Source organism: Notechis scutatus, chromosome Z (assembly GCF_049901735.1).
Source record: "Notechis scutatus isolate UNSWTSFEM ecotype Mainland chromosome Z, rNotScu1.2, whole genome shotgun sequence".
Lineage (NCBI taxonomy): Eukaryota > Metazoa > Chordata > Lepidosauria > Squamata > Elapidae > Notechis > Notechis scutatus.
Window position 1 is genome coordinate 30,864,396 of NC_142025.1, and position 26,919 is coordinate 30,891,314.

The 26,919-nt window shown below is 35.0% G+C and overlaps 2 protein-coding genes across 4 annotated transcripts in view; one reads left to right on the forward strand and one right to left on the reverse strand.

Annotated features, from left to right (window-relative positions):
• COLQ (collagen like tail subunit of asymmetric acetylcholinesterase) overlaps positions 1-26,919 on the forward strand; it is a 54,652-nt gene that overhangs the window by 25,234 nt on the left and 2,499 nt on the right. Inside the window, exons 8-16 of one of the 3 annotated variants that reach the window (XM_087944904.1) lie at positions 747-773; positions 2,238-2,282; positions 3,674-3,709; positions 5,846-5,926; positions 11,492-11,552; positions 16,021-16,157; positions 17,139-17,258; positions 18,748-18,868; positions 23,693-23,795. In XM_087944904.1, the coding sequence (XP_087801030.1) occupies positions 747-773; positions 2,238-2,282; positions 3,674-3,709; positions 5,846-5,926; positions 11,492-11,552; positions 16,021-16,157; positions 17,139-17,258; positions 18,748-18,868; positions 23,693-23,795 (731 nt within the window). The remainder of the gene's footprint in view (positions 1-746; positions 774-2,237; positions 2,283-3,673; positions 3,710-5,845; positions 5,927-11,491; positions 11,553-16,020; positions 16,158-17,138; positions 17,259-18,747; positions 18,869-23,692; positions 23,796-26,919) is intronic. The other 2 variants (XM_087944906.1, XM_087944905.1) reach the window with 2 other exon arrangements.
• The window catches only part of PLEKHA8 (pleckstrin homology domain containing A8), a 63,369-nt gene continuing 56,832 nt past the window's right edge, over positions 20,383-26,919 (reverse strand). The window contains exons 14-15 of the mRNA XM_087944903.1: positions 26,507-26,567; positions 20,383-21,193 (exon numbers count right to left, since the gene is read on the reverse strand). Coding sequence (XP_087801029.1) covers positions 26,541-26,567 — 27 coding nt within the window. The 3' untranslated portion in view covers positions 20,383-21,193; positions 26,507-26,540. The remainder of the gene's footprint in view (positions 21,194-26,506; positions 26,568-26,919) is intronic.

Genomic DNA, 26,919 nt, shown 5'->3' on the forward strand with positions numbered 1-26,919 from the left:
CATGTCTCGATACATAATTGACTTGACTGCCCTTAAGTCCATTTATATAGAGATGCTGGAAATACATAATGTGTAGACATCATGATCTGCTTTTCTAATGATATATAGAGAAACAAGAATAGAAAGTAGTGTGCCACATTCATATGTGAGAGATAACTCTTGTATAGTTCCTTAATTTTTAGAAATAATCTTTAATGGCCTATAGATCAAAAAATTACATGTACATTTTAAAAACAATACTTCAGAAAAACAAGCATATTTATTATATGAGGATTGTTTGATCCAGCTGGCAAAATGCCATCTTTCAAAAATTATATTTAATATTCATCTGCATTTATATGAGAGAGGTACATATTGATTTTATATTTTTTTAATATTTAACACTCACAGTTTTACAGTATGTGAATTCAGTGACAGATTAAAGATTAATTTTAAAATTTAAGATTAAAGGTGTCACTAAAATGCTTGTAGATGTTGCGACAAAGATTAGAATTTAACTGAAAGCCCAGTAAAAGACAACGTCAGAGATGTATCTATGTAGATAGGGGAAAGAGGTAAAGATAATGATTAGAGATTCCTGTAATTATAATTATGCTAGTTCTTGCATTGATTGTTGCTTCTTATTAAATGTTCAAAGCAATATCAAGTGTGTCTCCTATACACGATTTCTTGTGTTGGCTTTTAGGTTGAGGTATGATGCTATTGCTTCTTATATTTTCCTTTTGTATTTCAAAATTTTGTTCTAGGGTAATACAGGTGGTTCCGGAGAAAAGGTGAGTGATAAAATTACTAATAAGCACTCTGTACTAGTCTGTATAAATAAGTATGTTGCATCCAATTGATATTAAAATTGCCACTTTTACTTGATTCAGGAGTAAAGTAGGTTGAAGAGATTAAAGAGATGAGTCAAAAAAAAATACATCCCATGATGGTGACAGCAACTGCATGACTGACCTGCCCCTTTTCACACGCCTTCCTTATGCAAAGGGGGCATGACTTTGATCATATGGTGGCAGTGTTTATTTCTTTTTATTCACCCACTGAATGGGGTCTAAGCAGAACAGTTTATATTCTGGGTGGTTGTTCTTACTACATAAGCAACTAAGGAAAAATAACAGTTGGACTATAGTTTCTTAGATAGATCTTAGCAAGTAGTTCCAAGATCTACTTCTCCAGATAAAAGATTTGATACTTTTACCTTTATCTAAATAGGAAAAATTGTAACAATATAACACAGCAGAGAATAAATGAGTCCATTGTCCTGGACTGACAGAAACTACTCCTATTCCACATCTTTATATATTTAGTGCTGAAATAAAAGCAATTATTACTATTATTATTATTAATAACTTTTCTTTTCTTATAAAGTGAAAATACGTGGCACGTGCTGTTCAAGCAAGGCCATTAATTGAAGTAATATTGAATGACATCTACCATGAAAGAATTAAATTCAGGAAGAAAACATTTTCTCAGTTTGAATCATTTCAATGACAGTGCATCACTGCTATGATCTAGTAGAAGGGGACTTCTGTGCAGGGAATTTGAAGAGTAGAGATGTTTGCTTCAGTCTGGCACTTGAAAGGGAAGCACAGCTTGGATTCAGTATTTCATTTTAAAATGATTCTTCATATCGCTGAGTCCTGCTTCTCCTGAGAAATTTCACAGCCCAGTGATCAACCAGATGTCCAGAGGAAATCAGTAAGGAAGGAGTGATTACATCAGACTGTTCATGCTTATGGAATCCTAACCCCTGTGTGGACCCAACCCTACCACATCTCTACTATTCATTAAACCAGAAACATTTCATTTTTCAGATTTCTGTGTGACCCTTCAGAAAAGTAGAATTGCTTTAAGGGCTCAGCTTGTTAAAGCTAATGAGACTCTTAAAAAAGCTGTACTTTTCATCAAGCGGATGTGAAAACCTGAGAAATGGATGTGTGTTAACAAGTAGCAGACAGATTATGGTCTTAGGTTTGCTCAAACCTAGAGCTCTTAGTCCAAATCATTTCCAAAACAGGAAGAACAGAAACTTAAAAACAGCATTTCTCACCAGTTGAAGATGTGTGAACTTCTACTCCCAGAATACCCCAACCCTAATAAATAGCCACTGCCATTGTATGGAAGGTCAAAAATTTACCTATCTTCATGACTGTATTTAATTTAACATTGGATATTGGAGGGAGCAGAATCATACTTTTAACTGCTGTGTTATATACCTCTGATATGGTTTTCCACAGGGAGCTCAAGGACAGAAAGGAATCAAAGGCAGCAAAGGTGATAAGGTAATATTTTCTTACTATAGTATCAAACAATCTTATACAGACCAGGAATATTTTTTTTCTTGTTGAGTTGTTCATGCCAGGTTTGCATCTAGCATCAGGCTAAAAACTAGGAGAGTGTAAGTTCTAGCCCCTCTTTAATCATGAAAGCCAGCTGGATTACTTTGGTCTGGTCACTTTCTCTCAGCCCAATTCATCTAATAGGACTATTGTCAAGAAAACAGGAGAGAGAATTAGAAATTTTTGCTGCCTTTATTTATAAAAAATAATAAAGATAATATAAAAAACATAAAGAATAGTGGGCCAGATGAATTGCCTTTTTATGGAAGAACTGTGTTTCTTGGGATACTGGAAACTTCTGTACAAGGAACTTTATATAGTCCTAGATTTGTAATATTGGTTTCTAGCTGAAGAAATACATTATTATAGTTATTATAGATTTTATAATGTTAGCATTTAAAACTGCACTAGCCTTTTCAATCTTTGCTCCAGTGTATTAAAGATGTCATTCTAAGATGTCATTCTAGGACAAAGCCAGGGGCTGAGGTAAGAATAGGGAAGATAAATGGGTGATAGATAATTGAAGAAATGCACATTCAATGTAAAATTATATGATCTCAGGAATGTTTTCAAGATGGATGGTTATAAAAACAAAATCAGGGAGAGGATTAGCAAAATAGGTGAAAAATGGCAAAATTATAAAACCAAAATGCAATGAATTAAGATATACTTATGTTTAAAAGTCACATTCATCCTTATTTATTGTTAAAATAGAACAATTGATTTATTTAAATTCATGCAAATTATAATTGCTTCACCCAGGACTGGTTAAATATTGTATAACTATAATTATCTCTATCCTTATATCAGTCAAACAGATTATGTGGTATGTTGTATATTAACAGTAGAAAACTGTTCTACAAATATTAGAAAAACAGATTTTTCAACCTGCTTTACACTAAATCAAAAGTTGACATATTTGCTTGTATCTCATTGCCATTTTATTGTTTTAGAAAGTTTTAGTATAATACAGTATGCCATTTGTTTTAGTTGATTATTGGTATATTTTCTTTTCTTTTTGTGTTGTGCCCAAAGTCACATGGTCTGAGTTGGGCACAATGATTTATAAAGAAATAAACAATTGTCTATGGAGATTCTCAGTCATTCAAGTCATGATTTCCCAAAGTGTTTTTTCAAAAGCCAACTGGACTTTCTTTGTATTTCCTTGAAGGCATTTCATTTTTCGTCCAAGAAGCTGCAGTCACTACTTGAAGAAGCTTCTTGAATGAGAAGCACCTTTTGAAAAAGCACCTTTGAGACAAACCCAAGATCAACTCCCCAAAATTTTTAATGAAAGGATAGTTCATTTTTTTTATTCAACTTTTTCTTTGCAGGGATACATGGGTTTCCCTGGAATGTTGGGGCAAAAGGTAAGATACATCCAGGATGCTCAATCTGTGCACAGGATGGACATGTGTTAGAGTTAATATTACAAAGGGATTTTGGGAGACAATTTTCTCCTAAGATTCATTGTCTTTAGTGGGACAACATTAGATAAATATGGATTATATTTGTTCATTCCCAACTCAAATCTGTCTTGCCACTATTGAAACTCAGATAAGAGTATAGATTCCCTTTACTTCCCCCTCCCCCAAAAAGATAAGTAAAGTGTAATCAGTGTAGGATACCTGTTGACCTCTACTTTGTACCTATTTTAGGTATGTTGAAAGTTTAAGGAAGTTTTAGAAGCAAAATCTATGGAATACATTAGGCGGCTTCTGAGTAGGTCAATGCATTTTTACTGAATCTCAGTAATTTTAAGATGTCTGGGCTTCTTAAATTCCCCAGCCATTTTGGAGGTTGTATCTATACATCTTAAAATTACTGAGAGTGAGAAACACTGTATTAATGATCCAAAAGAATGGGATTAGTACAGGTCTCAGCTTCAGTTCCAGGTAAAAAAGTGAAGTTTGAATGATTATTTAAAAAGCTGAGAATATAAACTATTGGAAATTTCACAATTTGTGTAATTAAATAACATGAACTGTAATGCAGCTTTTGTTAATTTCATTTGGACTAAGAGGATTTTTGCCATGACTATCATATCTGAGTTTTTAGATTGTTTACATGTCTGGTTAAAATAACCATCTGATCATAAATGTAAGGACCAAATTTTCTTTTATCAAGAAAATCCATTAATATTCTTCAAGGTGGTTTCACACTAGTTAATCATTTGAGGGAGAAAAAGTATTTTCATTTGAATGGTTGTAGAAAAATGAAAGTATTTGATGCTGCTGAATGTCGTTGCTCACTGTTTCATTTTTAATTTTGGTATTCAAGTAATGCTCAAGGAAAACTGCATTCTCTGTCCTAAGAGAAAAATTGTAACCCCACTTAGAATCCATATGCTACTAGTAGGCAGGCCTGAAGCAATTGGGGAATGGGACATTAGGACCTTTCATGCATTTCATGTGTCTTCTCACTCTCCTTTCCCATGTTCATACATTTGATCTTGGGTTTAAAGCCATCTGAAAGAAGGAAAGGACTTAAAAAGTCCTTAAAGTTTTCTGTGACTTAAAGGTTTTAGCTTCCCCTTTTTTCCTTAGTTAACTTAGAACCAGTGGTGGTATTCTACCGGTTCAGCCCGGTTCAGCCAAACCGGTAGCTTCAGGGATCATCTGTGAGCAAACCGTTCACTCCAATGATCAGCTGCTGGGCCCTCCCACCTGCCCTGGCTCTATACTGACCTTTATTTCCTGCTTTTCAACCTCAGCTGCTTCACGCGGCACAGCCGATTGCTGCGCATCAGCTGTTTTACACACAGGGCTTGCAATAGAAGGTGAGTTGCAAACATTGCGCGCGCACAAAGCACAAATGCACATGCAAAGCATGCACTCACACCGAACCAGTAGGAAAATTTTATGAAACCCACCACTGCTTAGAACCCTTTCTAAATAGAGTAGAAATTTTCTTGGGAACAGCCTTAGTTTACATTTATTTGGGCTGATGGTTAACACCCAAGTGTGACTTTTCCATTTCTAAAAATGAGTGCAGCGAGACAAATATATATGGTTTCCAAATAAGATGCTGGATTGTGGCTTCATTGACCGAGGAGAAATGAAAGTGAATGAAGCTTTTTATTATTTAGTGTACTTATGGTACCATTATTAATCTTTTTTCCTCAAGTGAATGGAGTTACTGTATATTCGTAAACTTATTAAATGAAACTCACAGAGTTCATTAGCAGAACTGATTCATAAGAGGAGCCTGCAAAGCATGTAGACTTAATAGTCAGTCTCAACGTATGTGATGGTCATTATGTATTTCTTCTGGGTTCTCTAATTCTCTCCCCATCATTTTAAGTTGCAGCTTACTAATTTGTCTTTCAGGGAAATGTTCTTTGAGGAAAATGTACTTTAGTTGATATTATTTACACAAACAATTTAGAAGGATATCTTTTTGGCATGTGTGTGAGTATCTGCTGAGTTTTGGGTAAGATGGTTTTATCACCAAGTGTGTATCTTTGCGCTGAAGATTTGGATTTTATTCTTTCCATCCCCAACAAGGGAGAAATGGGTCCAAAGGGGGAACCTGGTGCATCAGGACACAGAGGACCAACTGGACGGCCAGGGAAACGAGGCAAACAAGTAGGAATCCTGTACTATATTTGTTTTGTTTATTTTGTTTAATCCTAACTTCCTTACTATATGTATAATTTTCTTATGTAAATCTAGATACAATACTTTTGTTTCTATAAAGGCCAGGGGTGGGATTCAAATTTTTAACAACCAGTTCTGTGGGTGTGGCTTAGGTGGTGGGCATGGCTTGGTGGTCATGTGACTGGGTGGACATGGCTTGGTGGTCATGTTATTGGCTGGGTGTGGCCAACTCAATATCACTTACATCGAGGCATGCATCTCCTCGCCTGGCCTCTCATGACTATGGGGATGCTACAACAGTCGTAAGCGTGAAAAATGGTCATAAGTCACTTTTTTCAGTGCCACTGTAACTTTGAATGGTCACTCCACACAAGGAAAGTACCAGCAAAGGAGGAAAAAAAAACTCCAGAGAAGTTCCTGAGACAGGAAGTCTAGTCCTGCCAAGAATGTAATAAGGGTTAACGGAGAGGCAGTTTCTGTAAGCAACACCAGAATGTTTCCTTCCTGCCTTCCTTACAGGATTAGGCCAGTAATTTCTTCTAACAACCGGTTCTCCAAACTGCTTAGAATGGTAACAACTGGTTCTAGAGAATAGGTGTGAACCTATAGAATCCTGCCCTGATAAAGGCCTTGTTTATGGTAACCTAAATCTCATTTGATTGATTGATTTTGTCCCCTCATACTTCTAGCCCTGATCACAATGCTGGCTTTTTGGGGGGGAGGGGGAAATATGGCTTCTAGCATATTACTTAAATATTTTTCTTAAAGATTTTGTTAAATTGATGTGTTCTCCATACCCTGTTGTCCCCAAAAAGCTATGCTGGCATTAAATTTGTTGTTTCCAAAACTGATCTACACCTCTTGTCAATCTCTTCAAGATAATGGGTGACAAAGCCTAATAAAATTTAGATAACTCAAGTCTATTACAATGGCTACTGATCTTATTTATGTTATCTCATGTTCATAGTCATCATAGATTTAACCCTTCTTTAGGTTAAATATTGTTTTGAAACATCACTAGGAAGAAGCTGAGATGTGTACTTTAACAACTATTTGTTAAATAAGAAAGACACTTCTCACATACTGAGCCATTTCCTGTCTCCGAAGCCAGCTAACATCCCCATATTAAATGCCTGTGGTGGCAGCTAAATTAAGAAGGTGTTACTTCCACTTCCATTCTGAGATGCATCTTGCTCATCTCATTGACTCCTTTAAGTTCATGCTTGGAGTCTTCTCAGGTTAAATGTACTATGACAGAATATATATGTGTGTGTGTGTGTGTGTGTGTGTGTATGTATGTGTGTGTGTGTGTGTGTGTGTATGTGTGTGTATATATACGAACGAACACTACACAGAAGCCTGATGATGGCAGATGAGATTCTGCCAAAGCGTTGCTTAACTTTAAAAACACAACTAAAATGACATGGGAACATACCAACAAAGCTGAATATAGTATTCAGCTTTGTTCGGTATGTTCCCATGTCATTATAGTTGTGTTTTTAAAGTTATAGCAACGCAGGCAGAATCTCATCTGCCATCATCAGGCTTCTGTGTAGTGTTCGTCTGTGAGTCAGACTTTCACAGCCGTTTCTGTTTTAAATTTGGTGCTAGCCTACGCTGTGCCAGAATGGTTTTTTCTTCATCCTGATTGGTTGGGAGTCTTGGTCTGTGTTCATTGGTCTTGGAGTTTGCTGTGTTCTGCTTGATTGGTGTATTTAATATCTTCTGTCTGTTTTGTAGCTTTTTTTTGTCTTGATTGGCTGGCAACATTGTGTTTCCTGTACTGGAGGCTTTTAGTGCGGCTTGGCTCCAAGTAAACGGAAGGCTATCATTTATTAGGAAGCTAGGTTTCATCTGGGTGCTGGTTGGGGTGTGTTTGAGCTGGAGGTATCAGGGGGAGTCTGTTTGTGCCCAGGTGTTTGCCTGGCTTGTGGTGTGGAAATTTTTTTGTTTGAGAGTGCAGGCTTCCAGATAATTGACAGTCTGGTGGAGTCATCTCTTCTATTCATGCTTTCAAGTCTTTTTAAAATCTCTATGGCTTCTCTGATAATTCTGTAGCTGGGGTTTTCTATAGTGGCTAGGGTTTTGGTGCCATTGAAGTCGATGCTATACCACACAATACAAAACAGAAGCCTGATGATGGCAGATGAGATTCTGCCGAAATGTTGCTACAACTTTAAAAACACAACTATAATGACGTAGGAAAATACCCGAACAAAGTCGAATGTCATATATATATATACTGTTCCAGTTGCCAGTTTTAGGAATTCTATTATTTCTGGTGGAAAATATCTTGAGAATGTATAATATTTTCAGAAAAAATGCCCCTGTTTTCAGATCTGTAGTCATCAACTTTTTTCTGCTTTTGTCTCCCGGCTTTTCCAATTTCTTCTCCCCCTCATTCTCTGTTTATTAATTGCTTTTGAATCTTGCTAGTCTCTGTTGGTAGAGGCTTTAAGCCTCCTTAATGAAAGACAGAAGACAATTCACTATAAATGTTTTTAAACAAATTAGTTCCTTTGTAAACTCCTACATCAGTGGTTCTTAACCTTTTTGAAAGAATCACCCCCTTGAGCCATTGAGGAAGTTATCATCGCCCCCCTCCCCCAACATAACCTCTCAATCACAACACAGGGAAATAATTTTTCAATTTATGCAAATATGTTTTTTGTTTTCTTTAAAATTGTCATTAGGACATATTGATGCAAATAATTTATTTCCAGTCTTTTTCCCATATCAACTGTGTGAAAAATTCTGATGCCACCCATCACTTTACTCCCAAACTTCGTGATACATGTATTTCATTATTATTTATTCAAGACACTTAAATGCAATGACCACTGAAAACAAAATTCAATTGCAAGAAAATGAAATGCCTGAAAAAAACCAGTAACATTTAATGATTTAATTACAAGTGAATTTTAAGACGCAAAAAGAAATATAAAAAGGGCATAAGAACAAACCGCAATGCAGGAACTAAGAATTTCAAAATGAAAACTCTGAAACTAAATTAAGATTCGAGGAAAATATATATTCATGCACACTGTAAAAAGGGTTAAAAAGACACAATTTTTTTTTTTACAGAAGGAAAGCAACAAAAATCAGAGCAACAAATTTAATGGGTAGAGTGATAGAAGCTGCTGCGCAACATGCATGAAGATAAGCAATGTGTATTCACATATGTACAGCGGTCTGTACTGAAGCTAGCTGGAGGATCATTTTTAAACACAGTTCAATCCACTAATAGCGAGCGATCTGATGTTTTTGTATGACAGATATACAGCAGTTCACTGTATGAAAAAAGTCTCAAAAGTGTCCCCAAAACTTCTCGCTCCATTGCCCCCATATCGCCCCCCTTCCGTTCCTTCACCTCTGCATCACCCCTTTTTGTTCCATCACCCCCCTGAAAAACAAAATCACCCCCTGGGGGTGATATCGCCCAGGTTAAGAACCATTGTCCTACATGATTGTTTTCCTTGAAAAAGATCAAAGCAAATATATTGGCAAGTAAAGCCAAATGCACAGGTATAGAAAATGTGATACCTGGCTCAACAGTAGCAAGTATGAAAGGTATTGAGGTGTCCTGGTAGACCATCTCTTAAATATGAGCCAACAGTGGGCTCCAGCTGCCAAAAAAGTTAATGCAGTCCTAGGTTGCATTAACAGAGGTATAGTTTCAAGATCACATAGTGATAGTACTGTTTTATACTGCACTGGTCAGCCTATGCTTGGAATATTGCATCCAATTTTGGTCACCATAATACAAAAAGATGTTGAGACCTTAAAACAGGGGTGTTAAACTTGCAGCCCGAGGGCTGCATGCATGATGCCCATTTTAGCAAAAGGGGAAAAAGACTACAACATGACAATGCGAGTTTGACACTCCTGCCCTACAGAATGAGTGCAGAGAAGAGCAGCAAAGATGATTAGGAGACTGGAGGCTAAACTATACAATGAACAATTGAGGAAACTAGGTATGTCTAATCTAATGAAGAGAACTGGGGGTGATATGATAGAAGTCTTCTATTACTTGAGCAGCTGCCACAGAGATGGAGTCAACCTATTCTCAAAGCACTTGAGGGCAAGACAAGAAATGACAGGTGGAAGAAATTAAGGAGAAATTTCCTGGCAGTGAGAACAATAAATGGGACAGCATACTCCTGGAAGCTGTGGATGCATCATCATTGGAGGTTTTCAAGAAGAGACTGGACAGCTATTTGTCTAAAGTGGTATAGAATATTCTGCTTAAACAGAGTATTGGATTAGATCATTAGAAGATCTCCAAGGTCTCTCTCAAATTTATGTTCTATATATTCATGGTACATTCTATGCTGTTAACCTACAAATCAGCTTTGTATACTAATAGCTTATGGGACTTAATATGGTTGTCCATAATGCACCAGGTTAAAGGCACCAGGAGATTGTGAGTTCTAGTTCCACTTTAACACAATCAGCTGGGTAACCTTGGGATAGTCGCTCTCTCTCAGCCTTAGGAAGGAGACAATGAAAACCACTTCTGAAAAACATTGCTGAGAAAATTGCAAGAACTAGATTAGGTTATTGACAGGAGTCAAAACTGAGTCAAAAGCACACACACACAAATCAAAACACAATTAGCAAAAACAAGTGATTATCGTAATGATGTACTATGCTATGGAAGTCAATGAAATAAAGCAAGAAATGCCAAGTACTATAACTCTTAGCCACTGGCTGGAACTAATGGCATTAAGCAGTGTATATTCCCTCTTCCGTTTGCATGCCAGAAACATCATTTATCTCCAGGTGGTCTTTCAAAAATCTGCCTAGGTCTTTTGTTATAGCAGATCTTGTGACTGTATAATTGTATCTATCGACAGTAATGCATTGTTACAAGTAAAAGGTAAACACTTCGAGTCAAATCTGACTTCTGATGACTTCATGGTTTTTATTGTCACCTACCTGTTTGTCTTATTTATATTCCTGGGAGTTTCGGATACCAACCTGTCCAAGTAATAGTCCAGCCTAGCCCGTGTAGCTTCTCAAAATCAGCCAAAATCAGCTTGCCACCAATAAAATATGTCTTTGTAAATTAATTTTTCCTGGGAATGAACAGGTTTGGCAAAACAATTGCCCTATACCCAAGCAAACATTATTTTTGTCCTGGAGAAATTGCCCATTTAGGGAAAACACAGTATAGGAAAATAAATAAGATCTTTTTCACACTAAATAAATGCATATTTTGTTCACATAGGTACATGGACACATATAGGGGACATGAGGAGCTGTGGGTTGATTTCACTGACTTTATTTCAAATAAATTTTTACTTTGAATTACCAAACTGAAGAGTTTTATTGTTTGGATTAACAGGCATGTTAAATTTATGGCTTAAGACATTGTTTTTTAAATTTAACAAATGTAGATGTTTGGGGCATGCTGTCTGGGGAATTCTAGGAGTTCGAATTAATCTTCAAGTTGCCAGGTTTGAAAAATATTGATATAAGACTTTGTAAGTTCCTTTATGTTACAGCTTATAGTATATATGTAATGAAATAGTTATATGGTTCTTTTTTTAGGGACAAAAAGGAGACATAGGACCCCCTGGAAGTATAGGCCCACCAGGACAGTTAATAGCAAGTAAGACTGGGCTTTCTTAATAGCTGTTTTTCTGCTTTAATTTTAATAATACAATTATGCTAAACAGAATATACATTTCATGCTTGTTCAACCACTAGCTGAAGGAATTTCATATTTTTAAGATAACATTTTAGGGGTCACTAGGCTTTGAGGAAGATATATGTGGAATTCGGTAAGCAAACAGCCATGGCTAAAATCACATGGCATATCATCCCCTTGATAATCATACTATATGCTGGAGGCATTCAGTGGCAAGGAAAAAGAGAATGGTATTATCCTCTGTCTCTTTGAAGTTATGATAAGAGTGAAATTTATAGTTGATGTGAAATATCATATGAGAGATAAATCAAGCAAGGAACAGATTATTTCCCTTTCTGTCTGAACTAGGTAAGAGAGATGTACAGAGATTTCAATCGCTGCAATCTTTCTTAAATTCAAAATTATTGATACATTCATCAATTTTCTTTCTTTTTTTTGGTAAAAGTTTTATTTCAATTTTTGACATTTTTAAAGAAACATCTCTTTTTAGTGAACAGCATGACTCCAGGTTATCACATCTCCATACAGACATAATTTGGTTTACATATTCATCTTTCACATTTAGTTCATATCAACCTCTACTTTATATATTTCTGATTATTTTTCACAAATATTTTCTTCAAGCTTATTTATAAATTTTCCAATCATTCCTTAACCTATTCCTTTTAGCTTTAACTAATTCTCATATCATATTTATTATACTTATACTTTTATCTGTCATAATTACAATTTCATCGCATATTCTAATTTCATCATTTCAGGTAATTCCATCTTAATTCAAACACTTTAATACAAAAATTTCTCCTACAAACACCAATTAAAGTGTGCCACCCCTATATCTTATATATCATCTAATGAGTTCCCTTTTAAATCCCAATAATCATTTAACTTAATTATCCCTTTAAACATTTATAACAATAATCTTCTAACAACTACCTAACAAATAAACCTTTTATAGCAGATTCTGCATGGTGTTTTCCCTTTCAAATACATCAAAGACATTTATAATATAACAAAAAAAAAAAAAGAATTAATCTATTCAAATCATCATAACTGATATTAACTTCATTACAACAATTCTCATATTTCATTTTAACTATATTCTGTAAAATCATTAATCATAGTTATCAAACTTATTATAATTTCTCTTTATTCATATTCTTCCATTTTTTCTCCCCGCTTATAATCTCATTATGACAATCTTTATAATTAATTTCAATTATATTCCATAACTTTATCAGACTTAAATAATAAGTTATCATATTTTTTCTTTTATCACAGTAGTTCCATTTATCTCTATGTTTAGTTTTCCAATAAACCAATATTCCAATAACAAGAAAATATCAGTTCCAATCTTGCATTTAATAATCTATATTTCTCTACTTGCTAAATAGTTTAATACTTCTAATATATTTATGCTACACCTTAACACCTTGCAGTATCCTCTTTCTCAATTCTTAGTTAACCATTATCTCTATGTCTTTTAAATAAATAATTTCTTTTCATTTTTGTACAATTCCCATATTTCTTTCTTTCTTGGTTCTGTTTTTAAGACTTCTTTCCCCCTTCATTTCCCCCTTTTCTTCTTATTCCAATTCTTATCTCCCTCCCTTTTTAAAACTTTCTTCTGCAAATCCCTTTTCTGCTGTTTCCTTTTACTTTGTTTGGTTCTCAAAATATTCCCCTTTTTAGTTGCCTCCTCAAATCTCAAATTTTTCCCCTTTCTTTTCCCTTTCTGCTTTAAATCTCATTGCTCCAAATGCTGATTGAAAATGGTCTATTCTTTAATGAACTCCTCCTCTTTTTTTGACAATCCTTGTTGTTCTTCATACTTTAAAATCGCCATTTCTAAAAATTGTAGTGCAAAGCCAATTTGCCTCTTTCTTGTAACTTTTCTTTCATATTTCTCAGTTCCATTTTTAATTCCAAAAAAAGTTCTGCCATCTTTGATGACTTCTATCCAGTAATTTAATTCAGCCAATGTCTAAAAGATTTATTTCTAACAATTAGCTTTTATTGATTCTTCTTTAGATTTTCAGTTCCATCAAATAAACCAATAGCCAAAAGTTTATATTTACACCAAGATTGCCAAACAATCCCAAATCAATTTCTTCCTACTTCTTTCTTTTCCCCCCCAAAGTTCAATATTCCACTTTTACTATGCAGGGGCTCTGTTTTATTGTAGCAAAATTTCACTTATTTATATCTAATCCAATCTTTAAGAAATCCAGGTTAAATCATTCCTTTTACAGATGGCACTCTCTGTTATGTCCAAATTCCACCTTTTTTCTCTGTTTTCTTTATTTAGGGCTTCCAAATCCAAGATTCCAATAAATCCAAATATCAATTATTATGTTTTTATTTTTCCTTTGACACATTCAAGTTCAGCTTTAAATGTGCCTATTTAGTGTCAAAATATTATTTTCTTCAATTTAAACAAGTATCTTCTTCAGGCTTCTCTTGTAAAATCCAAAGCCACTTTCAGTTGTCAAAAGTTTTTTCCCCCTTTTCTCTCACTGTCTATATCTGGCACTTTAAATAATTCTCTTACAAATTATTTAGAGTTTAATTTTGGGGTACCTTGTATTCAGTTATTGCAACAGATTAGCCCAGATGTTCAAGCAGTGCTCTTCTTCACCACTCCTGCACAATCTTATCCCAGCTAGCTCTTCCTCTTCAGGATGGCCACTCAGCCATCTTCAGAAGGGAGTGTTTGCCAAGCCAAGGAGAGGAGATGCAGATCCCCTTGACCTAGCTGGTGGCCTCCCCTTTCTTCACGTTCCTACAGGGTGGATCTGGCCCCAAATCAGGATGATTGGGCCCTTCAACAGGAGAGCACAGACCGGAGCCATGGACTATCGCAGTCTTCGGTCTGTCCACGAGGATGACATCACCGGAAGCCTCATTCATCAATTTTTTTTGTAGCTAACATTAATATTAATGCAGCATTGTGTAGAATTCTAAGGCTTATTATTAACATATAAATATAGATGATACCAGCATTTTAACATGGTGTCATGCCTCCTTTTGAAGTTTGGGAAACCATGTTTTTCTTTGAGCTAAAACCATTTCTTTTGATGTGCCAAAACTAGGCTTTTTAGGGACACTAATGAGAACAAGCTACAAGTGTTAAGAGAGAAACATACAGGGTAGGCAAGGAGATGCAACATATTCTTATCTAAAGACATGTGTCTTTTGTCATGTCTAAAGAAAGAAAGCAGAGCTTTATAACACGTAAACTACCTTTATTGTTTCATATGTTGCTTTCTGATATACTTATTGTATAATAAAAGTATGTACTGTACCCTATGTAAAAACTTGACCCATCTTAATAAACATTTTTTTTTGCTTTGCCTGAAATACTTGTGTTAGTATCAGGAAGTGAAAAAGTCACTTTGCAGCTGCAGCCCATGAAAAATGTAGGATGAATGAAACCATGGCTAAAAACAATTCAACTGCAGCTTAGAACTGGAAGATGGGCAGTATATATAAAAGAGCATTGTTTGTTTATTTATTCAATTTATATAGCTGACTATCTCATGTTTTAATGATTCTAGGTGGCTTATAATAAAATACATAAAACTCACAATATAACAACATAAAAAATAAAACATATAACAGTCAGGCATTAAATACCAATCATCCACACAGTCAGGAGACAGGCTCTGTCTCACATCCAGGACCTCAGGTTCAGTTACAAAATGCTGGCAGGGATGGGACCAATCTAACTCCAAGGGCCCCATCAGACATTCCCTCGATGACAGAACCTTCCTGCTAAATCAGATAAGGAAGATAAAATCAGATAAAATCAGATAAAATCAGATAAGGAAGAGATATCCCATATGTATCCCAATCTTGAAGAACTTTAAAGATGACAATCAGGACCTTAACTTGCACCTGAAAGCACACTGAAACAATGCATTTAATAGAGTAGGTGTATCATCTCTGTTGAGTAACTGCACTAATAACTTCCCATGCTCTTGCATTCTGCACCATTTGGAGCTTTCAAATCCTTTTAAAACATAGCCCAGGGTAAAACATATTGCAATATTCCAGTCTGAAGATCACAAGAGCATGAGTGACTATGAGAAAGGCTCTTTAGTTCAGGAATGGGTACATACAATACATAACCAAAGTTGCATGAAGGCCCTCCTAGCTATGAGTGCCACCTACTCTTCAGGTAGGAGCTGCAAGTTCAGTAAGATCCCCTGACTGGGCACCAGCAGTGCCATCCTCATCGAGAACCAAATATGAAAGGAATATATGTATTCTCCAGTTTATTAGTATTAACAGGGAAAAAAACTATTTATAACACTTGTACATTATAAATATTAATGGTTTAGATGGCAGCTAAGTCCCGGTTTGTTTTTTTCTCATATGTCTGTGTCTATTTCAGAACTTTCTAATTTGGCAATCTGATATTTTCTAGGACAACTAATGGGGCCAAAAGGGGAAAGAGGATTTCCAGGACCTCCAGGGAAATGTCTCTGCAACTCTCAGCCAAACGTGAATGGCCCACCATATGAGGAACCACTGTTTGGAGAGGCCTATTCCAAAGTACCTGCAGTAAGTGAGTTTGACAGGAATTAAGATGGCATATTATGTAATTGAAGCATGACTCGATTGCTTTGTTGAAGAACTGAGATAATTATAATAACTAAGCTAAATGCTTTTGAAGTGTCACTCTTGAGTCATGCAGATAATCTTCACTTTCTGACTGCCTCATTTAGCAAGTTGTGACAGTGTAAAAAAAAGCTTTGCAACCAATCTTTGAATGTACAACTACTACAATTTTATGCAGTCATGTATTCACATTTGTGCACTTCCCAGCTGTCTTGCAATAAGCAGAGTAATGAAGAACACAGATGAAAAATAATAAGTTGCAGTCCCATGATGCCTCATTTAACAATTATGGTGACTTCCTTATTGACTGAATGGAAAGTGATGTTGTAACTTCATTATGATTTTCTGCTTAGCAACTATGGTGCTTAGTGATGGAGCTGCTGGTACCAATTGTGATTGCTAAGCTAGGACTACCTCTACTTAGTGCTAGCAATTATTGGGTTAACAATGTCATGCTTTGCTTCTGAATGAAAATACATTTAATGATATAATTAAATGATACATTTCAAGTACCAATAAATTCCTTATATCTTTGTCTATGACGGAATAGCACTGAAGGAGTATAATCCTATTTTCCTTATAAGGAATAAGCAAATATAAATGTATGCATGTATATACTCTTCGTATTTTTTTCCAATCCATTTTTCTTATAAAATATTACAGTATATCCATAATAAGTTTACTTTTTCTGCCTTTAATTACATAGAAGCAAGCATTTGAGATATTGTTTAATGATTCAACCACAGAACACTTTCAAATTCATAATATTTTTTCTGAATTGGAGAGTCAGTTGGCAAGATCCAAAATATTGACCCCAAGCTATTCGGATTTGGAATCATCTCATATATTTGTACTATGACTTATTGTCTTACATAAATATTATAGTGATCTAATCTCCCTCCTTTTTCTATTTGTAATTTTCAGATTTTTGTAGTGAATAATCAGGAAGACCTGGAAAGATTAAACACAGAAAATGCCCTAGCATTTCGAAGAGATCAGCGATCTTTATATTTTAAAGATACTTCTGGATGGTTTCCAATCCAGGTAAAAAGGGGAAAAAACAGTGTAATTTTGAAAGAATTTGATTTCTTGATCAGTAAAAGGCATATTTTTATGTGGTTTTTGTATCTGATGTCTTCTTGGTTGTTTTTTAAGAAGTGATAGATACAAATTATTTTTTGTTAAATACATTTCAGTAAATTTTGGGATGGCGCTCTCTCCATGGGGAAATATGGCTGATCCCTATATTGTCTTCTATAAGGTCACAATTCAGGCATTTTAAAGAGGGCATCAAATTATCTTTTAGATTATTTGTAATATTTCTTTTTAAAATTATCCTTGTATTTGTATTTGTTACTTTGGATTACTGCCTATTAGTTTGCTTATCTATTTATTTTGTTTTATTCTTTCATAAATTATTTGGGGCTATCCCAAGAGAAGATTAGCACAGTGATAAAATATACACAGATAATATCAATGTCTAGGGCATACTGGAATTTAGACTTTAGTCTTACTTATGAATAAATGCCATTGTATTTGGTTCTGATTTTATTCCTGTCTACAAAAAAAGTACATATGTGTTCTCTTGAGGTAAAAACAGTGAAATGCAAAATGCAGAACAGAGTAAGAAATAGTAAGCAAAAGACATTGGAGGAACAATGAAAAAGGAGGGAGGAAGAAAAGAAATAAGAACTGCATCTAATTTATTGCTACTGTATTCACTATATCTCCCTATAGTTGTGTATCCTTGAAAATCATCTTTGCTTTCATCATTTTGTTGCCTAATTTCACACATTGCCTTTTGTTCCTAAAAAGGAATTGATGGACTTTACTTATTCTTAACTAAAACATTGAATGGAATTCAGTTGGTCTTATTGATTAATTGATTGATTAAGCCTGGATCCAGCAACGTAATATTGCATGACAAGCATCTGTATTTTGTATATATTAATGTTTGTTTAGTCTTGCTGTATGTTGTCTAGAGTCAGTTGTTTGTGAAATGGATAGTTTTATAAATTTGAATGGCCACCATATAATTAATAATGTCATGTCTATTTTTGTTCTTAGATGTTATGCTTTAAGTAATTGGATTCATGAAAAAAAAGTTTTGACAATATACCCCTTCATATGTAGAGTATGGCTTACATTCTACTTTGGATATACATTTTTATCATAGTTCCCCCCAAAATAACTGATACAGGATTTCCAAGAATAAATTTAGTCAAATACTTGCAGAATACTGATTAAAAAAGAATTCAATAAAAGGTAATACGACTATCTGCTTTGTAGCCACAATATGTCACCAATATCTATTTTTTCAAATCAGTAAGGATGGTATTGGTTGCATTTTACCAAAAAGAATTTAGTACCTACCTTTTCAAACCAACACATTTATTAAAAGGTGTCAGTTTTTATGAGATACAATCTTGTGAAAACAATTACCAAACTCTTCTTTATTTTTGGCTGCCATAGACTAAAGAAGTCCTCTTCCTACATTGAGCTCCATTTATATAATCTTCTTCTGTGTCAGCAGCTAAGACCTTCCTATCCACTGGATCATCTGCTAGGAGATAGTAACGTCTGTGGAGATGGCATCATTCAGGATGGAGAAGAATGTGATGATGGCAATACCATTGTGACTGATGATTGTATAAGTATGTTTAGTCCATTCATTTCTCAGTTTCTTATTCTAGTTTATATACAAACTGGTAAAACACATCATAATTCATACATACAGTTGCATTTGGACACTAGTGCATGCAGTTCTTTTTAAAATATGATACTTGCTAACTAATGACAGGATTTATCTTACAGCATTGCTGGTAGAAATACAGAGGTTTATGTGGACTAGGCCAGTGATCCCCAACCTTTTTGACGCGCTGCCCGGTACCGCATCAGCTTGGCGCCGCCATCTTTTTGATGAAACGTGCTTCCGGTGAGCTTTCTACCCGGAAAAGCTCACCGGAAGCACTTTTTCATGAAAAAGATGGCGGCGCCCAGCAAGCCGCGCCCGGTAGGAGTTGTTCAGCGTTCCCGGTACGGTCCGCGGCCCGGTGGTTGGGGACCCCTGGACTAGGCAAGGCCAATTATTGGAATTATTAATTTAAAACCTTCCTATTAAATCTGGGGAAACTGTTTTCTTTGAATACATTTCAGACTAATTCTAATTTTTGGTTAGCAGCATCCATATTTGTATAGTAATTTGAATACTGAAAACAGAATATATTATCAACAATCCTTTATGTAGCTATTACATTCCTTGGATTATGTTAGGCCAGTTTTTATTCCTGCCTTTCATTCTTTTTTCTTTTTTTAGTAAATAGTGTATGAAAGAACAATCTGATATCTTCTAGATTTATTAGACTATGATTTCTACAATTGGACTGAACTTTTGTTAAAAATAAACCCCAAAAGGATGGTCATGGGTTGAGAATTATAATCTAAGATATTTTTTTGGTTCAGAAGTCTCTGCTAAGATTATGCAAAATAACTTTTCAGTTAATTGTACATTAGTTTTTTATTTATTTATTTAATTGTACATTCGTTTGTTTTTTTATATATTTTATATTATCAAATATTAGCTGTTTTCTCCTAAAATTATTTTAATATATAATTTTACACTGTTTTTGTATGTGCTTTTTTAAAAAACAGTGAATATGACATACTTGTTTTTGTATGATTTCTAAATTTTTATTTTGAATTTATTTTGAAATATCTCTGAAGAAATAACAAACTGGAAAGCTTTTTTGAAACAAAAATATATACCTAGGATTACATATGGATATATATATATATATATATATATATCATATGTAATTCTAATAAAAATAGTTTTTATATAAATATTTATATTTTAGTATAAAAAATTTGGAAGTAGATCTTATAGATTTGCAGGTTATCTTAAAACAAACAATCAAATGCTTCTTTTTTCACAGCTTTAATTGTTTTGAAGAAGATTGAAAGCAGATCATTTGAAATAATTAGCTGGTATTGGTGTGGTCCAAAACAACAAATAGAACTAATCTTTATGTCTCTTTCACCAAATTTTAAGAAATTGATATTGAACTTAGGATAAATGTAGTTGTATGAAAGCCAGCCAATGCCAGATGGATTATTTATGGCAGGGATACAAAGAAATGCTTCTTATTTTTAATTGAACCACAGGTAATTTTTTTAATAAAAGTTTTTTATTTATTTTGACAACAAATATTAACAAATACAAATATAAAACATCAAATAAAACCATCTTTCCATTGTACAGTGTGTCAGTTGGTACATATCTTATGTGCATAATATCAACAGTCTTTCCCTTCTAAATTTAAATTAAAATTCATATTTTATAGATCAACTATGCATATTATATTATATTGCATTATATTATATTATTAACTCCTTATTAGACTTTAATTATAAATTCACATCATCCTTTTCGAGCAAATCTCAACTTTTACAAAACCTAGTTCATATCATTCATTTAATTGTAATCAGTTATAACATATCATTACATTGTCATATCTTTACTATTATATTATATTTATATTATAGTATATTTCCCTATTTTCTTATCTAGTCATTGATAAAATAAATCCCAAATTTGCTCTCTAATGGCAAATGTCAATTTACTAATTTCTGCACATTCCATTATTTTCTTAGTCACCTCCTCTTCTATCGGAATTTTTTCACTTTTCCAATTTTTGGCAAATATAATTCTAGCTGTTGTTAAAACATTTATAATCAGATATATCAATTCTCTACTGTAACCTTCAGGTAAGATACCCAATAAAAATATCTCTGATTTCAAGTCTATATGCTGTTTTGTCATTTTTTCCAGCCTTGTATGAATTTTAGTCCAGTATCTTTTGGCTTCCACACCTGTCCACCACATGTGATAGTATGATCAAGGTATCTGATAACACTTCCAACATTTCTCTGATTTGTTCTTAAACATCCTTGCTATTCTTGCCGGGGATAGATGCCACCTGTAAAACATCTTATATAAATTCTCTTTATATGCTGTTGACATTGTTATTTTATAGTTTCAAGACCATAATTTCTGCCATCTTTCTAAATCTATCCCATATCCAAAATTCCCCGCCCCAAGCAATCATTGTTTCAGTGATGGGATTCAAAAACTTTTACTACCGGTTCTGTGGGTGTGGCTTAGTGGGCGTGGCCATGTGACTGGGTGGGCATGGCTTTTTTTGCAGCCCCCACCTATTTTTGGAAGCTTCCTAGGCACAGAGGAGCCTCGGGGGGGGGGGGGGTTGCTCCCCTAAGGCTTCTCTGGGGCTCTGGAAGAAAAGGAACAGAGCATGGGAGGGGCACGCAGCACCCCTCCAAACTCCATTTTGGGAGCTTCCTAGCCTCAGAAGAGCCTGTGGAGAGGCGTTTTTGCTCCCCTAAGGCTCCTCTGGGGCTCTGGAAGGCAAAAAATGGAGCGGGGGGCTGAGCTCCTCCCTCCATTTTTTGTCTTCCTGGGCCTCAGCAAGGGGAATCCCAACACAGCTGATCTTATCTACAGCTGACTTGTCGGGAGGGAAAAAAAGAAATAAATACCTTAGGTGAATGTCCGGCAGGCAGGCGGGGTGAGTGAGCATCAGGCGGGAGGGCGACCGGGTGGGGGGCATGGCCAGCTAGAACTTACTAGTGGTTCGGCGACCCATACCAAATTCTTGCTACCGGTTCGCCCGATTCAGTGCGAACCGGCTGACTACCACCACTGCATTGTTTCTTTTACTTGTTCTTCTTCTAATTTTACTCTAAGTAAGTATTCATATAATATAATGTAAGTATCTCATCAGTACCTGTCAAAATTCCATCTAATTCAGTAAGTTCATTATAAAATCTTTCTATCTTATGATCTTTATCATATCTAAAATGTATTTGCATATATGAATAACAATTCATCTCTATTTCTTGTTCCTCTAGTTCTTGCTTAGATTTGAGTTCACCCTCTTTAGTTAATATTTCACCATATTTTACTGTATGCTCCGTTTTATGGACAATTGGATATGAAAATGCCTCTATAGTTGACAACCAGACTGGTATTTTCATGTAATGTTGTTTCCTTATTTTCTCCCATATTAATAATAAAACATCACGAATATAGTGTCTCCTAAAATACCCATGTGTTTCACTTTCCTTATACCATAAAAAAGTGTGCCATCCCAGTAATAGGTCATGACCTTCTAATGTTAACAATCTAGTATTCCTTAAGACTATCCATTCTTTCACCCACATCAGTGTTGCCACTTGGTAATATAATTCACAATTGGGTAAATCAAAACCTCCTCTTTTTCTGGCATCTTGTAACAATTGTAATTTAATTCTTGCCTTCTTTCCCTGCCATATATACTTCAGTATTATTTTACTTAAATCCTCAAAATATTCTTTCCCTAGTTTAATTGGAATTGTCTGGAACAAATATAAAATCCTTGGTAATATATTCATCTTAATTGTCGATATTCTCCCTATTAGAGATAATTGTAGATTTTCCCATTTTTTCAAGTCTGTTGCAATCTGTTGTTTGAGTTTATAATAATTATCTTCTGCACCACAGCTAATTCAAGCCAATTTTCTGGAACTAGACAACACACAGAACCACAGACTAATGTCCTTGTTGAATTCAAAAATATGCTATAGAAGATAACGTGGTTAGTTAGTTTGTGATCATCTGCTGATTGCTGCATGCCTTCATGCAAAATGTTTAATCTGGTTATTCGTTAACTTATTTTCTGACTTCATACAACATCCTAATTCATATACTATTCATCCCAGGTATGGGCTGTGTCCATACAATATGGAAAGCTACAAAAAAAAAAAAAAAAAACCACCACATTTAAAATTAGCCAAGCAGTTCTTTTGCAAGGCCAAGATCTTCAACTAACTATCTTGTTTAAATATAGTGAGTAAAGAACAAAGAGAAAAAAATCTATGCCAATAGCTAAGCAATTCAACTTGCCAATAGCTAAGCAGGGCAATTCAACCCTCATAAGACCATTTTCTGACTACTGACCAAACAGCTTCTTCTAGGAGAGCCAGTCACTTTTATATCACTGTAACAGTATCAACGTCAGGCTTTTTTTGTCTCAAGATGGCTGAGCTGCGCTAACAGGAAACTATCTTAAGTCTCTGCTGACCTTTGCTGCTACACAGCAAATTTGGGTGTGCAGGAATATTGCTCCTGGGTGAGAGAAGCAATGTGCCTCTCAACATTCAATCAGTTGAAAGAAAGACTTCAAAGTTTTACATATGTTTGGGTCCTTTCTTTTGTGGGTAGAGGTGGTATATAATATAAAACACTTATAAATACTTCTAAGCCCGTATCAATAAACTGTATTGATGTAAAGATAATTTGAATTGATAACTTAATCATCAATTGATATAAAGATAATAGATATAATCTAAGCTATATTAATATAAATATAACTATGTATCTACAAAATAACATATTTTTGTTTTCTATTTTTAAACAATAGGATGCCACCATGCTTATTGTGGGGATGGCTATCGGCTTGAAGGTGCAGAAGAATGTGATGGGAATGACTTTGGATACTTAACGTGCAAAACATATCTCCCTGGGTATGATCATTTTAAAACTGAATGACAGAAGACGTGTTTTGATTAAACAAATGTGAACACAAGGGAAGGAGGAAGAAGGAGGCAGTATAATTATTTCCAGGGAAGGGAGGGATAATTAATAAGGGAGATATAGTTGATTTAAAGAAAAGCTTCCTGAAGACTACAAATTTGAAGATACAAATCTTCTGTATTGGCTTAGAGGTGATAAGAAAGATTAATTTTATTCCAAATCAATAGTTGCAGAGCAATAGTGAAGTGATCTGCAAAACTATTCATTCACCTCTGATTACTTGAAAAATAAAGAGGAATTAAATTCTGAAGTGAAAAGATTGGATGAGCAATTGTGTTCTAGAGATAGTTGCACATTATCAGGAATATTTGATTTTCGTTATGTATTTTGTAGACACACACAAAGATATGTGCATAGGCACAAATCAGTTCTGCTTTACTTAGTTCTCAGACAACTGTGGAAGGCAAGTAAAATCAAGGGGTGAACCTGAAGGACAAAATAATTGTGGAGAAGGGTGACAGTCTCTTCAAATTTACCACACTCTGGGATTGGAGGGAACTAATCTGAAAAAAGCGATATTAGGTTTAAATTTGAACTGAAATTTTATTGGCTCGTTCAGCAGGTCTCCACCTTTTAGCTTCCCATAAGGCTTTAAATGCTTTTACATCAAGCATTGGGGGAAGATTAGATGCACATTAGAACTAAATTGTGCCAGATTTTAAATTAGTTGAATTTTATACTTTTAAGTGATTTTGTGCTTCTTTAAATTTTTTTGGTTGCTGCCCAAAGTTGATTGAAAGATGGGTAGCTACATAATTTTTTATAATAACAAATAGATAAATATTGTAAAAGACTGAAGGCCAAACAGTGAGTGATATTCAAAATATAGATGAGTCCAAATTAAAAATTAAAAATGACATTTGATTATATTTGTTTAGTTAATTAAATCTAGTTTAAACTAACATTAAATGTATAGTTAATTAAATCCAATTAATGATTTCAGTAAATGCATTTCAGTTCCTTTATTGTTTGGTAGCATTTGAGTGAGCTCCAGAAAATAGACTACAGTTTTGGAGTAGAAAAGGCCATGTGGTTACATATTTACTTTTGTGTGGCTTCCTAAATATGAATAGCTATCAAGGCAATGAGGATTTTTATAAACCATCTTCTCATTCCCCAACTACTTTTGAATGTTCCATGCTGCTTGGAACATTTCTAAGAAACAAAAACCACATACAAGTAGTTCTTGGCTAATATTACAATAGTGCTGAACAAGTTTTACTTACAACAGTTCCTCAGTGTTATGCCTGTTGTTATGCCTGATGTGCCTCCACCATCACATGGTTGTGTTTTGACCACCTGGCAACTGACTAGCATTTACAATGGTTGTAGCATCCTATGGTCACATGATTGCCATTTAGGGCCTTCCCTGCCAGCTTGCCACAAGCAAAGTAAATGGGGAAACAGCAGGGAAGGTGGTGAGTTGCTTTGGCTTCCCTTGCTTTTTCTCTTGAGGAACCCACTAAGGAGTGTGAGATCCCTGCCTGCATTGCACAGTCACATCCAACCTCCAGCTGTGTTTGCCCAGGCCACAACATCCACCCCCTGCGTATTTTCACTCCACAGCACTATCCACCACCATCCTACTTGCAAGTTGCCTAAGATGATCGTTACTTGCAACTTCCTGCTGGTTTCTCCATTAACTTTGCTTTTTGGAAGCCAACAGGAAATCTTAAGTCATGGTCATGGTCACATGACATCCTCACTTAACACCTATGATCCTCTCTTAATGATGGCAGAAAGGAATGCCAGGATCACATGACATCCTGCTTTATGACTGCACCACTTAGGAAGAGAAATTCTTGTCCCAATTATTGACATTGTGAGAACTATTTGAGTGGAGAACATAATTTGCCCCCCCTTTTCTCTTCACAGAACATGTTAACTATTGAGTATCAAATTACTAAAATTTGATTAAAACTACTATTATAGATTCCAGTACCAGAATCTGCGAGTTTGAATGTATCCTCCTTCTTGCCCTTTATCTTCCAAAAAATTAGGGAAGATAAAATCTGAATAAAATTCTCCTCCTCCTCTTTCACAAGGTTATTTTCATTTCTTTAGTTCTTCATTCACATACTGGAACTGTCTCCAAAAATATTGCTGTGGTTGTTCCCAGCAGGTTACTTAACTTGGATCTTTGCTTGCTTGCAATCTGACTTGTATGTATTGAAACAACCAGTTTTCTTTGGTTAGCAATCTTTTTACCTGCAGTGGCTGTTGTTCTGCATGCTGTCAGATGCTCTTGCTATTTTACGGGAAGCATTTAATTTGTAAATGAAATTATCTGCAGAGCCCTCTTGGGACATTTTAATTGGCAGGAACAAGAAAGATAGCTCTGCCAAAACTCGGCTGAGTTGATGGCCTGTATCTAATTGTAACTTGCCATAGAACCGTGTCCTGCTGTAGATCTGTTTTGAAAGGCAAATGATTGTATGGACATAATTGATGCAAACCCTGAAAAAGATTATCTACCGATAGTGAAAATTAAAAACAGGGCTTCAATTCCAGGAGAACCTCTTGGGCAGGTTCCAGGTGAGATTTTCATTGGCAGGCTGCTCTGGTTTATTACAAGAGCTCACAGAACTTCTAGATGATTTTGTAATCCTTCAGCTATATTTTGTAATCCTTAGCAACTTACATTTTAGCAGCCTTTGATTGTTTCTTGTTTCCTTCTATGGAATCCACTTTGTCAGAAAAACCTGGAAGAGAAGTGAAAGTATAAAAGGCATAATACCTACACAGAACTTCACTCCTTTGTACTTTTATTTCCTTTTTTTAATCACACTTTTATAACTTTGTAAGTAAGTCATAATAGCATGATTTACCTACATTCATCCCCTCATTTTCCTCATAGCAACAACCCTTTGAGATGGGTTGGGCTAAGAAGGAATCATTGACCCAACTTAGCTCCACTGACTTTCATAGCTAACATAGGACTAGAACTCTCAGTCTCCTGATTTCTAAATCATGATCTTAACCACTGTACCAGATTGACAGTTTAGTAGTATGTATTGACAAAGCTTGATTAGGAACTTCTCCAAAATAATGGAA